The sequence below is a fragment of the Seriola lalandi genome, unplaced genomic scaffold (genome assembly GCF_002814215.2).
Source record: "Seriola lalandi dorsalis isolate HSWRI2012SDOR001 ecotype SW California unplaced genomic scaffold, Sedor1 jcf7180002054614, whole genome shotgun sequence".
NCBI lineage: Eukaryota > Metazoa > Chordata > Actinopteri > Carangiformes > Carangidae > Seriola > Seriola lalandi.
In genome coordinates, this window is record NW_019525167.1 from 755113 (window position 1) to 775694 (window position 20582).

At 40.8% G+C, this 20582-nt stretch overlaps 1 protein-coding gene across 1 annotated transcript in view; it reads right to left on the reverse strand.

Moving 5' to 3' along the window:
* LOC111665068 (chemokine-like protein TAFA-5) overlaps positions 1-20582 on the reverse strand; it is a 45009-nt gene that overhangs the window by 22563 nt on the left and 1864 nt on the right. The window contains exon 2 of the mRNA XM_023419940.2: positions 4854-5003. Coding sequence (XP_023275708.1) covers positions 4854-5003 — 150 coding nt within the window. The remainder of the gene's footprint in view (positions 1-4853; positions 5004-20582) is intronic.

Genomic DNA, 20582 nt, shown 5'->3' on the forward strand with positions numbered 1-20582 from the left:
CATCACCAAGCTGATTAATGAACAACCGCAACGTAGATCCGTCTGCCGCCGCTCAGCGCAGTTCATTTATCCGAAAAGAGAGGAGGACGTTTTGTAATCGCTTCATTCATCAAAGACGACGTCCAGAAGGAGGGACGCCGCTTTGTCCCCAGAGGAAGAGACGAACGGAGGGGAAAGAGAGGAGTGAAAAGAAATGAGGCAAAGAACAAACAGATGGAAGTAAAGGAAAAACTAAAAAATGGTGCTACAGTCTGAACAGGAAGTGGAGACGGAAACCATTATTCCTCTTTAAAGGACAGACAAGTTGAGCCACAGAGAGGGAAAGAAAATCATCCTTTTTTATATATATTTCTTTACTTCACTTTCTTCTCCTCTTCTTTTTCCTCTCGTCTGTCGTATCTTTACCTTTGTTTTTCCTTTATTTCCTTTACATCACTTGTTCTTGAGTCTGTTTTACTTCATATTTGCCAGAAGCTCTCGGCATTTAACAAAGAAAAACAAAGATGTTTTCTCTTAACTATGACTTATAATCTCCAAATACAGATTTTATAATGACCAAATAGTTTTCATAGGATTTTAATTACAAAATACATATTTTAAAGTTTTAAATATCTCTTTAGATAAATATCTCATCATTGTCTCATAATCACAAGACAAACATCTTCTGATTAAAAGGTAAAGACCCTCAAAAATATGAGAAAGTTTCATTGTTATTACGAGATATTTATCTGGTAATTATGTGATAATTTCTCTGATAATTGTGAGACACAGTTCTTATAATTCATGGTCACAAAATAAATGTTTTTGTGAATATAGGATATAAACATTTGTGGATTTGTTTTAATATGAATCATATAGAAATGTTGGTGAATAAAATTTTCTCTCCAACTTCATCACATTAACTTTCTCCCTTTGTTTTTCTTCCATATTTTCTTTCTCTCTCCTCTGACTTGACCTCTGAGGTCAGTGCAGCTTTTAACGACTCTCCGACTCCAGGAGTCACTCTGAACAGCTGACAGTTGAGTCCCTGAATGCACCGCCTCTCTGCCCTTTTCAGTTCGTCTCCACCTGATGAGAAACAAAAAGGTCTCACCTGTTTGTTTCACCGCACCGTCTCGGAGCCGCATGGCATTTTTCATTCAACATGTTGAGTACGATAACATTATTGTACCATACCATAATATTTTTTAAAATTTTTCTGTTGTGTGCAAAGCAGAGGAGGTGGTTGAGAAACATCATTTTCTCTTATTATTTGTTAATGATTTATGTGATGAAGTCTTGATAAATCAACCTTGGAGATGCTGAATCAGACATTTTAAGGCAGATTTAAGGGGACTTGAGGTTTCTGTATCTGTAAAACATCCCTCTGAGTGTAACCTCTGCTTCCTGTGATGGGATTATCCCATTCAGAGCGGAAACTCCGCACAGGAACCAGGACTCAGACTGACGTTAGGTGTTCGAGCCGGGGATCTGCGATGCGAGAGGACAGATAAGAGGCGACTGCAGCCTGGATCTTCCTCTCAGCTCTGAGCAGAGCAACAAAAGGCAAAGTGAGCAACCACCTCAAACAGAAACTGACATAAATACCAACATGCAGCTCTCAGAAACAGAGTAAAGGTCACTGGACGCCGACGTAGCTGCTGCTGAGGTCTGAGTTTTAGTTAAAGCTTTCTGAACTGTGACTGCACTTTGGCTCCAAACCCACCCTTCAAAAAACAAATGAAAAGCTTTTAATTGTAATTGTTTTGTGATTTAAAGTAAAGTATCAGTATCAGTTACATTGTTGGAAGCAATGAATAAAGATGCATCTACAGCATTATTATTAGATTACTACATAAAAACAAAACTCTGCAAGAAGAAGCATTTTGCAACTAGTCGACTGACAGGAAAAAAAAGGCAATAATTTTGAAAATCTATTAAAAAATTCCAAACATTCGCTGATTCCAGTTTGTAATTTGTGAAGTTTTATGTTTTTATTGTTTTATACTGTTGTAAAGTGAATAACTTTGAGTTTTGAAAACATCTGAAGACGTCACCAAAGTATTGAGATCAATTTTTCACTGTTTTCGGACATTTTATAAACATTGAATACAGAAAATAATCGGTAGATTAACTGATAATAAAAATTGTAGGATGCATTCTTTCCAACAATATAATAATATAACACTGTCACGGATCATTCTGCATAATGAGCACCTTTACTTTTGATATTTTGACTTTTATTTGTAATCGAGTGTGGTAATGTACAATAGTGTTATTGTTCCTTTTATGTAAGTGCAGCTTCCGTGATGTGGGTGCAGAAAGTTCTTTGTTTACTTTGGCATATTTTGGTTTCTTTATGTTCTTTTTGTGTTATACAAATTTCCCCTCGAATCGCGTGAAGTTTTCCCTCCCTGAAACATTCTTTCTACTTTAGAGTTTGTGTTACCTGAGATCACAACAGAAGACACAAACTGACATAAATACCAACAAGCAGCTCTGTAAAGGTCACACAGAGAGACACGAGTGACGGCTAAACTTTGCTCTGAATACTTTATAAAATAAAACATTTTCCGCATGATATTTGCAATGATTTGTCATTCACATCTAACATTCGTATTAGCACTCTCTAATATAAGTTACAATATATTATTCAACTGTCCTGTATGGCTGGAATGATCGGGTGTCCACATACTTTTGGCCACATTTTCTGGCTGTTGACAGTTAAAGAGAGATGTTATATTTTACCTGAGTTTATTGTCTAACGACCATCAGCAGCTTCTGGCCGACCGCTGCAGTGAAGAGGCCACTGAGGCTTTAAGGACGTTTGATTTTGGTTGTTCAGAGACGTTCAGGGAGTAAAAAAAAACAAAACAAGAAGCTGCTGATGAGTGTCTGAGACACAGGAAACAGGTCGCAGCAATCAGCATCGTTACTGAGGCTGCTGTTGAAAACATCCTCCCCAGGCAGCAGAGCGGGTTCAAACCGTTGTGATCGCTGACAGCACAGACTTTAACTTCTGTTTCAGCTCCAACTGCACAGACGTCAGGATGTTTAGACATGTGAAGTTATAACATGCACGCTTTCAGCATTAAATTGTTGAGTTGAGTTGTGTACTTACATTATCCCAAATGTTTCCAGCAATTCTCAAACCTAGAGAAACACGTGATTTTAATTTGTCTGTCAATGACATCGTATCCGCTTTGCACCTGGTTCGGCGTTGTGGTTTCCTGCCAGAAGCCACATTTTTAGGATACACTTTTTACACCTTGGTCGTTTTTAACTATATATTTTAACCAGTATTTTAGTCATCGGACGTCTGGAAGAGCGTCGGTGAATCAGGGATTTTTAAAGTGAAAGCGCTTTATTCAGTGTTTCTACTGGTTTTCCACCGTTTGTTATGGAGAGGACGACTCCTCTGTGGATAATTCAGCTGTCACTAAAAACATCCAGGACGTCTGGTTCATGAGTTATATTAAAGGTTAGCATCACCCCATGCTGTCTTTTGTTATTGTTTTGATTAGGAATGGCAGAAATTACATACTGTGCGTTTAAGGAGGGATGTGTTTAGCTCATCTTAGCATCAAGACTAGAATAGATAGATGAGAAAATATCTAGTTCTAAAACTGAAGCTTTATCGGAGAGAAAGCAGCAGGAGAGACGGAACAACTGTTTCGAAGTGTCTGAACGTCACCGGGAGAGTCTGTGAGTCCCCGCAGAGACGACCAAATCCCTCCAGCTGTTGTCATCTTCTCCAGAGGGTGGAGAAGAGAAAGAGAAGGAGAAGGAGAGAGGAGGAGAGAGCCGGTGATGAAATGCAGAGAAACGCTGGGCTGTAACTTTCTGAACCTCACAGTCCAGATGACACAGAGAGGACATGTTTGTTTGTTTCCTTCATAAACTACAAACTCTCAGGGGAGATCGTACCGGATGACATTTTAATGCACTTAAAAATAACAATCACTCAAAAACACTTAGCCTTGGTAAAGATAAAGGGAAAACTACATTCATGGTGCTACATGAAATAATGAATATTAATGAACTTTTTCATGCATTTCTTCTTCTTTGTCTTCATTTTATTTGGCAGCTGTTATTTGGAAACTGCAGGTCCTTTGAGGTTTTTGTTAGCCTGTATTTTTTTCTACATTTTGACAAACTGGGACAATTAAGAGTATGATGGATTAGCCGTTAGCAGTTGTTGTTAGCTATGTACACACAAGTTATGACTACATTACTTTAAAATGTGAGGATTCTCAAGCAAAGTTCTGAAATTGTAAGGAGAGAATCTTTTCTGATTTCTAAGTGGATTTGTGGATGTCAGGTGTGAAGGGTTTAAATGTACCTTAGTTGTCTTTATGAGCTTTGTATTGCAGCTTCTGCAGCAGCTCCAACTGTAAACCGTGTTGATTAACAGGCCAAATCATCAGGCCAAACCAAAATGATTAACTACCACGGCTTCAACTCAACTCCCGTGGCGCCTGGAAAGATGCACCTCACAGTTCGAAACACCCTGATCTAAGGAAAGCATCCACTCCGTCTCTGTAAACATGGGCAAGATTCAAAAACTGCAGAACAAGAGCTTCAAGAGCTGCAAGAAATATACACAGCGAGACAGGAGAGGCGGTAGATGACAGAAGAACTGCAGGGATGAGCGCTGACAGAGGCGGGAATAAAAGCATCCTGGAATATGTTGGAAGCAGGAACACAACACTAAAACTCATCTGTCATCTTCTCACCTGCCTTATTGATATCAAATTCTTCGTGTCCCAAATGTGCCTGAATTTCCTTCATCTTCTGGTCAAAACCTAAGACTTGCTGTTCCTGCGTATCGCTAAACATCAGCTGCAGCCACTAGAGGACGGCGATCATCTTACCGTCGACGCAGGCCGGTCTGGCTCGCGTCGTCCCGGCGATCTGTCCCTTCCTGCAGGCGCAGCGGGCCGTCTGTCGGGCGATGGTCCTCCTCGGCTGGCTGCTGTCCCGGTCCAGAGTGACGATCTCGCAGGTCCCCGCCACCAGCTGACCTGAGGGAAACAAAGTAAATCACGTCAGTATTTTAGCTGCTTTCATTTTAATGACAAAGTTTTATATTCACTCAACACACAGGGTTTTGTTCTCTAGTGTTCTCCAGAGCGGAGCACTTCTACATTCTGATTGGCTGCTGCCGAACTGCATTAGATCTCATTACCATACAGTTTCCTGGATGCTAGCCCACATCTGTAATCAATGACTTCTGGTCACTTTGCATTATCGCTGCTACAACGTCACTGAGAACATCTGGAGCCTCAAACAGCTCAGATCTTTTCCAGAAACAATAAAACCTCCTCGAGGCCTCGACTCACGCAGATGAATAATTAATCCTCTCAATAATGAATCTTTCTTTGTTGTGATAACACGATAATTTCCTTATTGAAATCTGTTTTCCTCAGGTAAGAAGAAAATAAGTGGGCTGCAACTTCACAGACCTTTTCAGTTCGCACTGTTCATTTATAATTGATAAAGAATGAGAAAAACCTGCAGATAAACTTCATGGTTAAAGATGCAGATGAAAAATAACAGACGACAGACGAGTGGCTGAAGAAACAAGTGGTTAAAATCTTCAGTGAGACTGATGGAGGCACCAGTGTTGGGTTAAATCAGAGGGGACAGATTAAAGCCTCAGGAGTTGGGGGGGGGTTTGGTTGCCGCGGCGACGGCAGAAGCCCCCCCTGCATGCTGATGAACTGTCATCAATAGGGCCATGGACTGTCCCCTCAACAAACCGAGACCTCAGAGCAAGAGAGAAAAGAGAGGGATCAGTTCAGAGAGACGGGGGGTCAGCGGGGTCAGAGGCATCATCACCATCGACAACAACAACAACAACAACAACAACAACAACAACAGGAGACGTCATCTCTGATTGGGCAGCTGGTTGTTTCAAGCACCTGGAGGGGGACGTTCGTCTTGTCCATTAAACCTTAACAAACGGAGGAAAGACTTCCACGTGGACAGAGATTGGCGAGGAGCCGCTATAACCTGCAAGCTGAGGGTCACATGACTGTAAGAGGCAGGCGAGCGGTGGGCTGCTTTGACTTTACACCCACCTGCGCTAAGAGATATCACGCACGGCTACATCTGATTTTAGCACCTCAGAGCCAGATAAGAGCCGGGAATCGATGCTCTACATGTACGACATTTATTTCCTCTGTAATGGCAGTGAACGCACCACACGGGTCCATCAATAACTCTGCTGTACTCAGAGCCTGACACGATATTTAGAGCTGACAAACAGTCGCGTTAACCGTGATAAACAGCAGGGGCTGCGGCTACAAACTGACACTCAGCTGTAACACAGATATCCACGGCGACGCTCGCCATAAATAAGCCTCCCGTGACTGTCAACGCTCCAACACACTCCCCGTCTTCAAGCTGAGACACACAGAGTCTGACAGCCGTGGTCAGTCTGCTCTTTTACCTCTGTTAAGGTTTTAAATACGAAGCCACTTTTTGGTTTTTAATGTAAAAGCTTCTGTGTTCAGCAGCTGATCTGGTGAACGAGCGGTCCCAGTTTGAAAATGAGTTAGATTCAGCTTCATCCGTACAGCGTGTGCTACGTGTAAGCTAAAGCTGGCAGCAGCGTTTAGCCGTGGCCCGAGGACAGGTGTGGGCAAACAGCGAGTCATGAGATAAATCCGGCCCTCCAACAAAAATATTTGGACCCACAACAAAACTTTGCATCAAAACTCTTTCATAATTTCTTATGAATCTAGTGACGCCCCAGATGGTTGTTTGCGTAGAACCATCTGGGACGGTAGCAATTCAAGGATGATGTAAATCCCAATAAATATGACTGTTAAATGTCGTAATCTATAACAGTAATTAATCAGCATTTTCAGTCAGCCACATATAAAGCAGGCCACTCTCATTTAAACAGCACTATAATAAACTTGAATGAAATAAAAACATTTACAACATGCAGCAGATTCCTGCATCACACTCCTTCTTCTCTGAGTCATAACTGAACACACAGACATGATACACATATTTTTAGATTCAGTGAGACTTACGCTTCTCAGAGTTTGTCATTATCTCCATCCTTTGTGAATTAACAGCCATTAATCCAATTAGAAATCATAAAAAAGACGCTCCTCCTTAACGTTTTTAAGTTTTCTTCAGCAAAGTAATCCAGTGATATTTGTCATTCGAGCACATTACAAACAGGAACTGCTAACAACTATTTCGTCCACTTTTCATTGTCCAAATTTGCCGAAATGTGAACAAATATAGTGAGAAAAAACAGAGCCCACAGCATAACTGAACAGCATAGCTGAATCCATGGGGATATTACACTTCCTGTTTACATTCCCCAAAGCATTATGGGAAGTGTAGCTCTAAAAGTACAAAGGAAGACAAAAAACGGTACTTTACGATCATCCACAGCACGAGACAAACGCTTTTCCAGACGTTTCCTCTCAGACAAACATTAATCCTCTGCAGCCAAAGGAATTTATTTGGACTTTTTTCATGTTGCACTCTCTCTTTATTTTCTCATATTAATATATATTGTGTTTGAAACTTGTGTAAATACAGACCAAAATATTTAAATACATTTTATGGCTACTACCTGGGCCCCTGTGGCCACCTGACAGGTGAATCCAGACATGTGCTCCTCTGCTGTAATGCACTTCTTACTGGGTGTCTTTTAAGAAACAAGTTATTGAACATGCGGAGAAAATAGGATTTTCTTATCTTTAGCAAAAGGCAGAAACTCTGTCAAAAGCTCTGTAAGAGGATTTTTAAACACAGTTTTTCCTGTTGAGTGTATTTTCGTTATTTTACAGTTTCCCAGCTCTTCTGAAAGGCCACTCTGTCCTTCAGCTTTTCTTTTCTTTTTTTCTTAATTCAGTCTGTCATTTCTGCAGCTGCAGCTATTTGAAGTCCTGACTGTCGGGGTGAAAAGCCTCAGCTATCAGACTGAAACATGACGCAGCGGCGGCGGCGGCGGCAGCAGCAGCAGCAGCAGCAGCACTCAGGAACTGAGAGGTTTTGATGTGGCGAGCGGCGTTCACTTGTCAGCACACTGTGAAACACGAATGAAGACACAGTGTTGTTGTTTCTATCGGCTCGGAGTCATCGCTGCCGTCTGTCAGGTGAGTCGACGCTCAGGAAGATTCATGTCTCTGTGATGAGGAATGTTTTTCTCTGCAAAATACTTCAACGGGAAAAAAAAAGGTTGTCAAATGTGAGAATCTGCATTTACAGGTCCTAGTTTACCGAGCTTTCGTCCACATTTCAGGGTCTTCATCCAGCAAATAGAGCTTGATTTTTGGAAGTAGTGCAGCTCACATAGACGGGAGGATGTAACGCAGGCATCTATTTATCTTTAATGTTCATCTCATTAAAATATCTGTGATCGCACTTTGTATTTGTTTTCAGATTTACAGAGGAAATGGTCATTAATCAAAATAAAATAAAGCAGGTTTCTGTTGCAGGAAGCAGCAGCTATAAAAAAAAATATTAGGTTTGCATACACAGTAACTTAACCCAGCTGTGATACAGTAACACTGGTGGAGTGAACAGTGAGGCTGTGACCACTGAGACGAAATTACAAACAGTAACGCTGGGTTGAAAAACACGCCTCATTTCCTGTGAATCCCCCGAGCCGGTGAAAACAGTTTCAAGATTCTGCTCCCTCTCATCTCCCTGTGTTTGTTTCCTATCCTATGTCCTACGTGTTTCCTATCTTGTCTCCTACCTGTGTTTCCTACCTTGTCTCTTATGTGTGTTTCTGGACTGTCCCACTGTCAAACCATCAAGGGCACGACGACTCTCTCACAGACATTTTGAGCTTTTCATTCACACTTTACGAAAGTCCGAATTTCTGCTATATAAACAGTTGAATCCATAAAAAACTGTAGTAATATCAAAGAAATATGGATAAAATGTAATGTAAATATGTTACAGTTTCATGTTTTAGACCTGGTCTAAGATAAACCCTGGACTACAGAAAGCTTTTGGACTGGTTGAATCGACTTCCACACCAGTGAGCTCCAGTTTAAATGATTCACTTACAAAAATAAAATAAAATAGAATCCAGATTAAAGATTAAGATTGAAGTTTTCTCTTAAAACACGAACACTGTAGATCTTTGTGTTGCAGTTTTAATGAAGCTCATGATCACATCTGACAGCCTGCTGCTTTCTGTCTGATGCGTGTGTACCACCACCCCCCTCCTGTTAGCCTCGAGGCTACATGGAAGCTAATAAACAATCTCATCTCTGTTTGAGAGCTGCTGTGATGAGGGTTTATCTCCTCCTCCTCCTCCTCCTCCTCCTCTCTCTGTTTGATCCTCTGTGGAATCAGCAGTTTACTTTCATGTCTAAAGGGTCAAAGGTCAGAGCGAAAAGTGTAGGAGCTTGGACAGCCAGCGACACACAGATGGGGCGGACGCTTTAACCTTCCTCCCTCTGAGTGTAGTCTGACACAAAGGTCAAAGGTCAGATGGAAGGTGAGACAGAGACAGAACCACAGACAGCTGGTTTAAGTCACATGCTTCATGATTTATCATCTAAATCTGTCTCCATTGAACTTTGTCACATTTTGTTTTTACAGACACAAACATTTTCCACCTCAGTCGAGATTAAAAACTTATTTTGAAGATTATTTTTTAGGGTTTCCAATCAGGGTTTGCTTTTTATACCCAATCAGAAAACGCACATAAAACAGGTGAATAGACACCCACCTACAGAAGCCCTGTCTCTTATTTAGTAAGAAAACAAGTACAAATCTGCACTTAAAAACTGATTAAAAAAACTGGATCTGAAGCTCATCGGCTCTTACTTCCTCGCTGAGAAATCTGGATCAGGCCTTGTGCCCCGCCCACCACCTGCTCGCTCCAGGTGGACAGGTGAAAGAGCAGAGAGCATCAAGATGGTCAGAGGAGGAAACATCAGAGAGACTCAGGAGATTGTCAGTCTGTTGAGATCAGAATCAGAGACTAGCAGACGGATCGGTTAGCGTAGTTAGCATCTTTTATTTGTTTATGTTTGTTAGCTTGTAACTGGCAGTGGCTGACGGTGTTAGCGGTTGTACTGCTGCAAACTCTCGCTCTCTCTGTACTGACGAAGTTTCAGATTTATTTAGCCCCGCCCCCTATCCCCACAAGTTGACAGGATTGGCTCCTTAGGTTTGTGACGTATGAAACCCTGGCTGTTGTTGGTTCACTGCAGTTCAAGGGGGAAACACTCAGTCATGGTGTTGATGATTATCCTGCCCATGATGTCTTGTATTATATATAAAAACATCATATTGAAAAGTTAACAAGGTTAAAAACCAGCATTTAAAATGGATAAATTCCACAGCCAATTCAATTTGTTTCAATGGAAGTGATTGGTGGACTGAACTTTGACTCACACCAGTGACCAATAAAAAGCTGTCTCTACAGTGCTGACCTTTAAGGCTAAGGAGAGCCAAGTTTAATTCAACCTGCTCCACAGCTGACAGCTAACTGACCATTAGTGAGCTTGTTAGCTCACACAGCTTTATTTTCCCTCCTCAGTAATTCTTTATTAAATGAAATGTTGCAGTCCTGAGAACAAAATGCCAGGGATGAGTGAACTGCACTGCGCTGAGAAAACAGAAAGAAGCTCAGAGAGCTGTTGTGACTGACTACACTCGGTATTTATCATGAGCGCTGCCAGTTGTCACTACGTCACATTTTGCAGACAAATATTTTCTGCGCCACCCTCTGGCCTTCACGCTGACGTCAGCGATGAAGATTAAAGCTCAAATCAACAGAAAGTGTCAGAGCAGCGGTGAAACAGCAGCCGTGTGTTTTTTCAACATCAGAGCTCGACTTTTTCTGTTTCAATGATCCTGAAGCGTCTGAGCTGCTGAGATCAGAGCTGCTGCTGCAGGAGAAGCCCCGGAGCTCACTGCAGTAATTGGGATTCAGTCTGCATGTAGATGATACAAGAGACGCCACTCGCTAACAGGTAACCCGTGGTAACCAGGGGGAGCGGCAGAGCAGCGGCGGGACTCTGTTTGCTCGTTAGCTGCAGCCCGTCACCGGCCCGCTGTAATTCTCCACCTGCTGCAGAAACACCAGGATGGAAACGCTACTGTTTCTCATCTCTGTCGGCCTGAGCAGAGAGGATGCTGGGAGAGGACGGCTGAACAGCGTGTTAGTTGTAAACATGATTAAAGAGACGGAGCAGAAAAATACCAAGAGTAAGGGAAACCTACACGCAGACGACTGGCTGCGTGCAGCAGGTTTGTTCTGTGAGCTGCTGAGAAGTGAAACATGACTGTCGTCAGTTTACACAGTAAAAGAAGCAGCATGTGTTGCATTAAGAGAGTCAACACTGATCCTGAACCTGCTGCAGCTGAACACAGTATTTAACTAATTAACAATTAAATGTACTGTCGTTAACCCCAAAACAAACCTCACCACATACGACTTTTTACCTTCATAACTCACCAAAAGCCATGTGCAAAATCACTCGCTTCTCCCTATGAAGTCCACCTTATAGTGAGTTTGCCATTTTGTAGCGCGTCCGAATGTATAGTGAGAATTATTATACCCTATATAGTATATATAGTATCCCACAATGCATCATGAAAAGTAGTGTACAACCGATGGTCACCAAGCAAGCAATATATATCAAAATATGTATATGTCAAAATAAATGGATTCAGTATTTGGAAGGGGAGAACAAGTGAGCGGATGGGCCAGTTTTTATAGTCTGGAAGGCCCCGGTGAAGTCCATCAGCTGACGACCCTCCCGTGTCCCTGTCCATCAATTTCCTGCTGAGGTTGGCCACCTGGGACAACCTCCAAGACAGTGGGAGAGGTGTCACACAAAACTACAGTTAATGGAAATAAGTGTTGGCTGCAGCCTCACAGTTCTCCTGATGGATTATTGTGACCTTGGCTGAGGGTTTTTCTGCATTAATTACTGGAAACACAGAAAAATTAAAAATTAAACAACTTGGTACAATAAAAATGAGCTTAATATAAAATAAAACAGTTTATATCTTTGTCCCTCTTAAAGACCTGGGCCACAAGATGGAAGATGGTGAATCTCAGAGATATCATACTTTTAGTGATTAATTAATTTATGTAGACAGGAATTATATAGAAAATAATGGCTGTTGGGGGCTGTGGGGGTCTCGGACTCCTGGGCAGTTGTCTGCTTTGCCAGGTTGGTAATCCAGCCTTGTTTTGAAGGACCCCTCAACAGCCACTCGCATAAACTACCTAACTGTATATAAAGTAGTTAAAACCAGCTGCACCTTGAGCAGCAACAACATCAAAATGCAGCTGGAGCAACGATGCATCAGTACTGACAAAGAATCTGAGTATTTCGTCCACAACTGATGAAGACACAGATGAAGACTGAGAGACAGCTGAAAGCTCAGACAAAAAGCTACTAGTCTGACCTGGAGTTACGATTATTTTGTCAAACTGCTGAAGGTTCCTTAAGTCAAGAATTAACTTTGATGCTTAAAGTTAAGTTTCCTTATGATGGAAAGGTAATTTTTTTATGAAAATGAAAAAGCTTTTAACTGAAATCCGTCAACTGAAAATAGTGTTTCGCTCTCCTTCAGATTTAGTTTTCAAAAGACGAAGTACTCAGCAAAATTCATCAGAAAACTTTTTATGTAAACTTCAGCTTTTTCCACCTGCAGGGACAGCTTTATTACCTTCATAAAGAAAAGCTTCACAGATAACTTTTTATCTTTTTTATTTCTATCTGTATAGCTTTTATTATTATTATGAATCCTTTGTTTTAAAGCTGTAATCTTGGTGTGATGACTTCCTGCCTGCAGGAATTGATCTCTGCGGTAAAACTTCAATCTGCAGGCTGAAAAACAGATGATACTTTGCGTCCAACATCTCACTCCCATTGCAGCAGAACAATGGAATCACAGCACATTGTTTTCTCTGCTCATGTCACTGTTTTCTGTCAAGTCACATCGAACATGTCTCATCTATTTATGAATGACAGGAAGAAACGCTGACATCTGGTTGATATGAGCTTTTAATATCTGCGATCTTTTTTCAATTCCCTGCTTAGTGAAAATAGGAACAATCACACAGCAGGAAAACTGGAGTCACTGTGTTTGTCCTTTGAGTGAAGACAGGGGGGATAATGATGAGGCTGAAATTGGTTTTGACAGGACTCGGCGGCTGTTCGCTGATCATCTGATGACAGTTAATGGGTCTGTTATCGTGCAGCAGGAAATAAATTTTGAATCCAACATTTGGTCAGACACAAGGTCTCTGAGGCTGTTTGGAAACAACAAGTACAATGGATCGTTGAGATTTTTTGATACGAGTCAAGGTCGTTACTGTCAGAAATATTTAACAGGATGACTGAAAGCAGCTTTAACTCAGGAGGTGATACGAGAGGTACAAAAACAGAAAGACCTAACGGGTGTTGGTTGGTATATTGCTGTTGTCTCTGCATTTTCAAATTTGGCACATAGAAAAACCTGAGTGGAAACAATGAAAATGTGAAAAAAACTACGACAGCTAATGATGAAAACAAAACGTAACAGGAAAGGCACTTCCCAGACCTATGACCCATTCCTCTACCAAGCTCGGTGTAAGTCGCTTCAGTAGTTTTTACATAAACCTGCCGACAAACAAACAAACAGACTTGGGTGAAACCTTTTTGTGGGGGTAACAAAGTGCAATGGAAACTGGTTCACTGAAGAAACAAAAACATCAGATCTGTGTGAGGTGATGAGGAGACTGAACATAAACACCGTATCCCCATCAAGTTTTCTACATTGTTTTTCACTGTTTGAGTTTTTACTGGACCTTTTTTAATGTCATCTTTTCCTGCAGTGGTTTAATGGCACCAACTGGAGAATTAGTGCCACCAACTGTTTAGCTCAACAACTCCTTATATTTGCATGAGGATAGTGGGTGAAAAAAAACAACTTTATTTGTATTTTTTTTAGCTGATTTTTGCAAATTTCGGTTAAAATTTGTTCCACGTTTGAAAAACCCAACTACTGCCATGAGACATTGTGTAAAACTTGTAGCTAATGCCCTAATATACTAGATAACCACCTCTTGTATGCAATTGATGTGCAACAGTCCAGTGGAAAAGGCAGCAGCCGAAAATCAACAGCAACAATCAACATGCGCCATCAGACATTTATCGATCAGTCAAAACTACAAGGAGGAGGGTGGTGGTGGAAACTGTGGCAGCAAACAGTGTTTGCATGAATGTATCAACAGAGTGATAATGAAAAGTGTCAGGCTGTAATGGCCACGATGTACAGCTGAGTGAGTGAGCCAGTCACTGTGAAGAATTAATGAAATATGTAATGCAAATCAGCCAGTGCAATATTTATACAGGTGAGTCTGGCTGCTTTGTCACAGCGATGCCTTGTTAACAGTCAAATGAAACGACAGAAACAGTTAACGAGGACGGACAGACGAGTAATTAAAACAGAAATCTGACAGCGCATAACGGAGGTGAATCAGTGAAAGCAGTCAGAAGCAGGTAGAGAAAGATTACTGAGAATGTTTGTGTTTTTGATTTTTAGGTGATATTGCAGATTATTCCATGAGATTAACAGCTGGCACAGGATTCCTGGAACATCAATATCAAGTACTTCATCAAAATACGTAATTTAGCCCTTAAGTTTCTGCCTTAAGTCTCAAAGTTGAATCCCTGATAGACTCTTGCACTGAAAAGCCCTCCAAATTCAACCATGTCTCCTGGAAATTACATTAATATACTATATACATTTTCCTTATTACCCAGTGGTGGAAATGTAATCGCTGGCTGGATTATGTTCACAGGAATTTTTTTGGTTTGTTTTGGATAAATGAATGAGTTTAATTTTAATTTTCCATTTTATTTTTTGTTTTATTTGAAGTGTTGATGCATAAGAAGATAAATTTGTGGTTTTAAGAACTAAAAACCATCTCAATGTAGTTTTACATCTCCTCTCTCAGGCTTCTCTCTGGAGCTGTAGTAACAACAGGTCAGTGAGCCAATCAGAAGAGAGGAGGCTCTCAAATTTCAAGTAAACACTAACCAAATCCTGCAAGGTTTGGATGGTGGGTCCAGGTGGGCGGGGCTTGGTGAGTGCTTCGTTGTGACATCACAAAGTTCCAGAAGTCCTGACGGCTGGTTTTAAGGCTCAGTTTCTGAATACAGGCTGTGTGCATTTCTCTGTGGACTGAGGCTTTGATACTTTCACAGTATTAATATAGAAGCTAGACCTGATCTATAATCACACTACACATGGACAGAGACCTTTAGACTATATGGGACCTTTAAAGTCAGTGGAGGTTGTTGAGGTGGATGGTGGTTGTAAAAAGCGAACACCAGAAAGTTCACATTCGGGGTCTCATCTATGGTTTAGGCAACAAAAGCTCTTTGGCCAAGGTAAATGAAAGACGATGGTGTTTGTCCATGAAACGAAGTTCTGTGAGAGTCTAAACAAAACCTTCAAACAGTTCAGTGATGCTGGAGTCACCATGAGTGGATATTGTTCTGTAAGAACAGATTTTTTGATGGAAAACAAATGTGAGTGAACAATTTACTTGGGTGTTTTTTGAGTTGATCGGCAGAGCCATCAGCTGCCTTCTGTTACAAATGAATGTTGAAAGATGAATCAGTTTGGTGGTGTTAAAAGTTTGGTTCGGTTTAAGCACAAAAACGACTTAGGGAAAGTTTTGTTAAAATGACTGTTTAGTTTGGAGATTTCATCATCATAGTTACAAAAATAACCACCTGGAGAAGCGTTGGGAACCGTCATGGTTAAAAGAAACCGGCGACGGAGCAGCTGGCTCGTGTGGCAAACTCAGATGTTTTGTTCCTCTGCAGACTTTATAACAATGCCGCTCCAGATGGCGACGACTCATCATTACTACAGCCACGAGAGAGAGAGAGCTTTCTAACTTGTAACCAATGTTTTCTGAATTGAGAAACGTTGTTGTTTTTCTTCTGAGAGCAGCCTTGAAGTTTGTCAGTGTCAGTGCTGTTTTTTTCTTCTTCTCGTCTTTGTCTCAGCGAGCCGGGAGGGTGAGGACATTTATTGTTGTGCGGTTGAGGTGTGGTTTAATTCTTCTTTTTAAAAAGAGAGAAAAACAGTGAAATGAAAAGCGTCATCCGTCACACTCAGGGCTGCTCGCAGACGTTTCTCCTCCAGATGAATTTATTCAAATCCAATTACACCCTCTGCAGCCTTTTGCGCCATTAATTTCTGTTTGTGTTTTTTTTTTTGTTCCTCTCAGCTGCTGATTTTCTCTTTCTTTCAGATGCAGTTAGTTCATAATTCCCATGAATATATGCTCAACTTAATGGAGCATTGAGAATTAATTTGGACTTTGAAGGCTCCTTAGGTAAGCTTTCTACACCGCAGGCATAACAGTGTGTCTGCTGCATAATAGGCTTGTTTCCAGGATCTAAATGAGCTTTATGAGCAAGCAGAAAAATGAAGGGAGTACCTCGGTAAACAGAGAGCGTGAGGGGATTAAATTCAGGCTGCAGTTTGTGTTCATTAAAGCTTTTCACACTAAGCTGATCAATGAACAGGCAACACCCCCCCAAAACTGATTCTTTAACAGTTTTCGTTTAGTTTTCTCATTCACATTAACAGAAATATGATCTGGTCTAATAAATAGAGATGAATAAATACTGATCTGATATTTGACCTGTTTAATCTGATGTAATCTGCAGCGTCAGAGGAAACAAGAACCTGCACAGCTGAGTGTGTTTGTGCTCTGACTGATGAATTTCAATCAGCAGCTGCTGCATTCGATGATTTCTCTTCTGTCTGCCGCGGCGCTGATTATCAGAAACATCTGCATACCGATGAGGAGGAGAGTCAGAAGCAGCTGCCAAACAAAAAACTGCTGAGTTTCTGCTTCAGACTCACGGAGCAGAAGGACTTTTATTGTTTGTGTCGTGCACCAGAGGCCGAGAGCAGCTTCACATCGAGCGGAGTTTGTTACGTGTCGTCTCTTTGTTTTAACTGACTAAAAGCATCAATCCCTTAAAGAAGTTTTTATTCTTTACCACGTTGTTCCCAAATAACAGTAACTGAAATATAATGACATCCATGTTGTTTTGATTTTGAAAGGTCACAGTCAATTTTTATAGAGAGCTTTAAAAGAGAAATCAGCTTTGTGCCAAAGTGCTTCACAACAAACATGATTGTGCAGAGATTTTTCACAAGGCAGAGTGCTTATACCTGCACACACAAACACTCATTTAGAGCGCTGCAGGGATGACGTATTTCTGGTATTCGTGGTTCCCTCCACGAAAAACCAGTGGGATTTTTACACTGCAGGAAAAGAGATCTGTGACAAACAACAGTTCATGACACTGACAGGTTTTGTTCAGCAGGATAATCTTCACTAATGAACACAGCTTTACGATTTTTGAAGTCTAAATACAATCAGCAGAAGTAAAAAGCTAATGTGAGGCTATACACAAACTCAACGTCACCACCACCAACCTTCAACTTGTAGTTTGATTTAGCGCTGACATCTTGTACAAAAGCCTTTCCTATTACAAAGTTAGTAGCAGTTTGTTAAACAAAACGAGGCCGTGAAGGTGGACTGGTGGTTATTTCAGTCACCTGACCAAAAACACATTAAAAAAAACCCAACTTCGGGACATGGGAACCCGGACTCATTCCTCTTGCACTCTATAGAATAAAACTCATGTCATGGATCATTGCCGAGGTGAGGAGGGGAGTAAAAATAGCTCTTAAGACAACTTTTAAAAATAGTTCATAGATTCTGCTTCTCTCATTTTTACAGGGAGATCATCCAGAGTCTTGGCGAAGCTACTGAGAAGACATGAAGCCTGGGACAAGATCGTGGGATTGTTAACCGCCCTGGCTGTACTGTAACAGACTGTACCAGTCAAAAGTTTGGACACAAAGTCTATCCAAACTTTTCACTGGTACTGTGGGTCGGGGTGAGGCCATGCAGGGCTTCAAACACAAACAGGAGAATTTTGTGAGGAGCCAGTGCAAAGACGCTTATACAGGCTTGATATGTGTCTGCCTGCTGCGCTCTGGTCAAACCAAGTCCAGTCCATTTTTATTTGTATAGTGCCAATTCACAACATAAGTTATTTCAAGGCACTTTCCAAATACAGCAGGTCTAGACCTTCTCTTTAAAATATCCTTTACAGAGAAACCAACGAATCTGGAGGAAATTAGAGCATGGATGACATTTTCAAAATCTTTAGTAAAGAAAATCTAATTGGTTTTTTCTCCTCTGATTCTGAGGATCAGATCACTGTGTTTAGACTAGTTTCACTTTGTTCTGTTAATCTGGTAACGCCTGCCTCAGCGTTTCTATACAACTAAACTGCAACAGCATGTAAGTTTTGTAGGAGTCAAAGCTGTGACCGGATCATGGTCCAAAACCGTTAGAAATCGCAGTCTAAAAGAGAGACTTTCTACATTTCCCATAATGCAACTTTATGCTTTCTTTCTTCAGCCCTTCCCTGCCTGGTAAACAGACACGTCTTTCAAACGCCATATCTCCACACAATGCTAAAGACACAACTGTTTTCACAGTACGAACAGAATGACTCTTTTGGAAACTGGAAAACAAGACTCCAACTAATGATTAATTTCTTTATTGATTCATCTGCAACTGTTTTCTTTGTTTTGATTCATTGTTTTGTCCATAAAATGTCAGAAAATAGTGAAAAATGTTAATGCTATAATTTCCCTTCCTCTTCTAATGGCTTGTTTTTTCCTCACCAAAAGACAAAAGATATTCAGTTTAAAATCATATCAGACAAAGAAGATTCATATTCCCACATTTTTGGCCGTTTTTCATATTAATTTTCTATCAATCAACTAATTCATGAAATGACCGATCGTTGCAGCTTTACAAGACTGAATTGAAAGATGATAATGATTGGTTGATGTAAAGCCTGTGTGAGTCAGCCTGTGTGTTTAATTCAGTGTTTTTACTTCAGCCTGTCCTCCTCACTTTACATTTAAAATGAGGAGGTTATGGATGCTGCTTCTTTCCTGCAGAGCCTCTCACTGAGAGATAAATTCAACATTACAGAAACCTCTGATAACGAGCGGTGCACAAACCGGGCCCGACACCCGAAAACCATCACACAGGATTACTGCTGCTGAGGAGGGAGGCAGGGAGCGTTTGATTTTATTTTATTCTCGTCCTCTTGGAGCTAAAAGCTTTGTGGATCTTCCACCGAGCAGTTTGACATCGATTCTGTTGATGCAGGTCGAAGCTCAAACGAACCTTAGCTCAGTTTAACGGAGACTCATCTGAGCACCAGGACAAAAACAAAGGTTAACGTTGTACCTGAGCTGTAAATGGAGCTTCTGTAAAAGCAACATAAAAGAAAACTACTAAATCAATACTCAGTAAAAACATTAAGAAGGGAAGGTTTGGTTTTAAAAGTGAGGCTGACACATGAGGCTCTCAACCAAAAAAGTTGAAATATTTATATAGTTCACGTAAATAGCATATTAAAATAGAATTGGCTATCAGGCTTTTCAAAATAAGAGTAACAAGAAGAAATTTGTAAAATTTGTAGTTTTCAGGCACTTAAATGTTTTCCTTGCTAGACATTTGACCACTGTCCTATAAACCCTTATCTTTGATCAATATTACATAAATTCATATATTACTTTTTTATTTTCATTTTCTGCTGGAAAAACAAATAGAGGACTTTCCAGTGTTTTTACAGCCCTGAGTTGTGTCTGTCAGTGCAACGTCCAGCAGGCAGAAGGTGGACCAGTAGCCTCTAACGCCTAAGAGGCAAACCCCCAAGGAAAAGAAATTCACTCATCACGCCCTGCTGCTTGTAAAACCTAATTACTATTAACGAGGGGTATTACTTGAAGTTGAAGAATTGAAGAATTGAATTAAAGTGCAGATGAACATTTTTATCAGCTCTTCTCTCTTGAATTTTGGCACCTGAGCAGTTTTAGTGAAAACTTTTTACTGCTTAAGTCATTAAAACTGAGTTCCCCAAACATGGACAGCTATTGGTCAAGTCAGATTGATTGAACGGCCATCCAGCCAATCACAGCCAATTTCACCAATCCACCAGGAACACGTGTGTTCATGCAGAAATGTGGCATGTGTCACTCACCACTGGGACTTTTAAAAGGTGCTATATGGGAGTTTTTGATATTGCTACATAGCTAATGTTAGCATTAATGGCTGTTTACTTACCAGTCTAAAAGAAACGTTGCGAGTTCAACACCAAACCTTATTCCTTTACTTACATAGAGTCTGCAGAGGTGGAAAGCAACCTCTTGTTTTGCTTCCATTTCTATCACTTTTCTTCTTCTAGTGAAGTTAGCATGCTAAACAGCTAGCCCCAGCCCATCCCCGTCTTGTAATACTACTTTGAGAAAACGTACATATAGCACCTTTAAGCAGCGAAGGAAGTTACATTTTTAAGATGAATGCACTTGAAATAAGTTGCAGTGTGCACTTCACATTGTAGATTTGTATTTTGCATTGCTGTGATTTTCCTCCTCAGGTCTGGAAGCCAGATGTGGTTAAAAGTTCCTTGGTCCAGGCTCTAGATGAAGAGCGATCATGTTTTTATTGCCACGTTTTAAAAACCTTCCTGCAC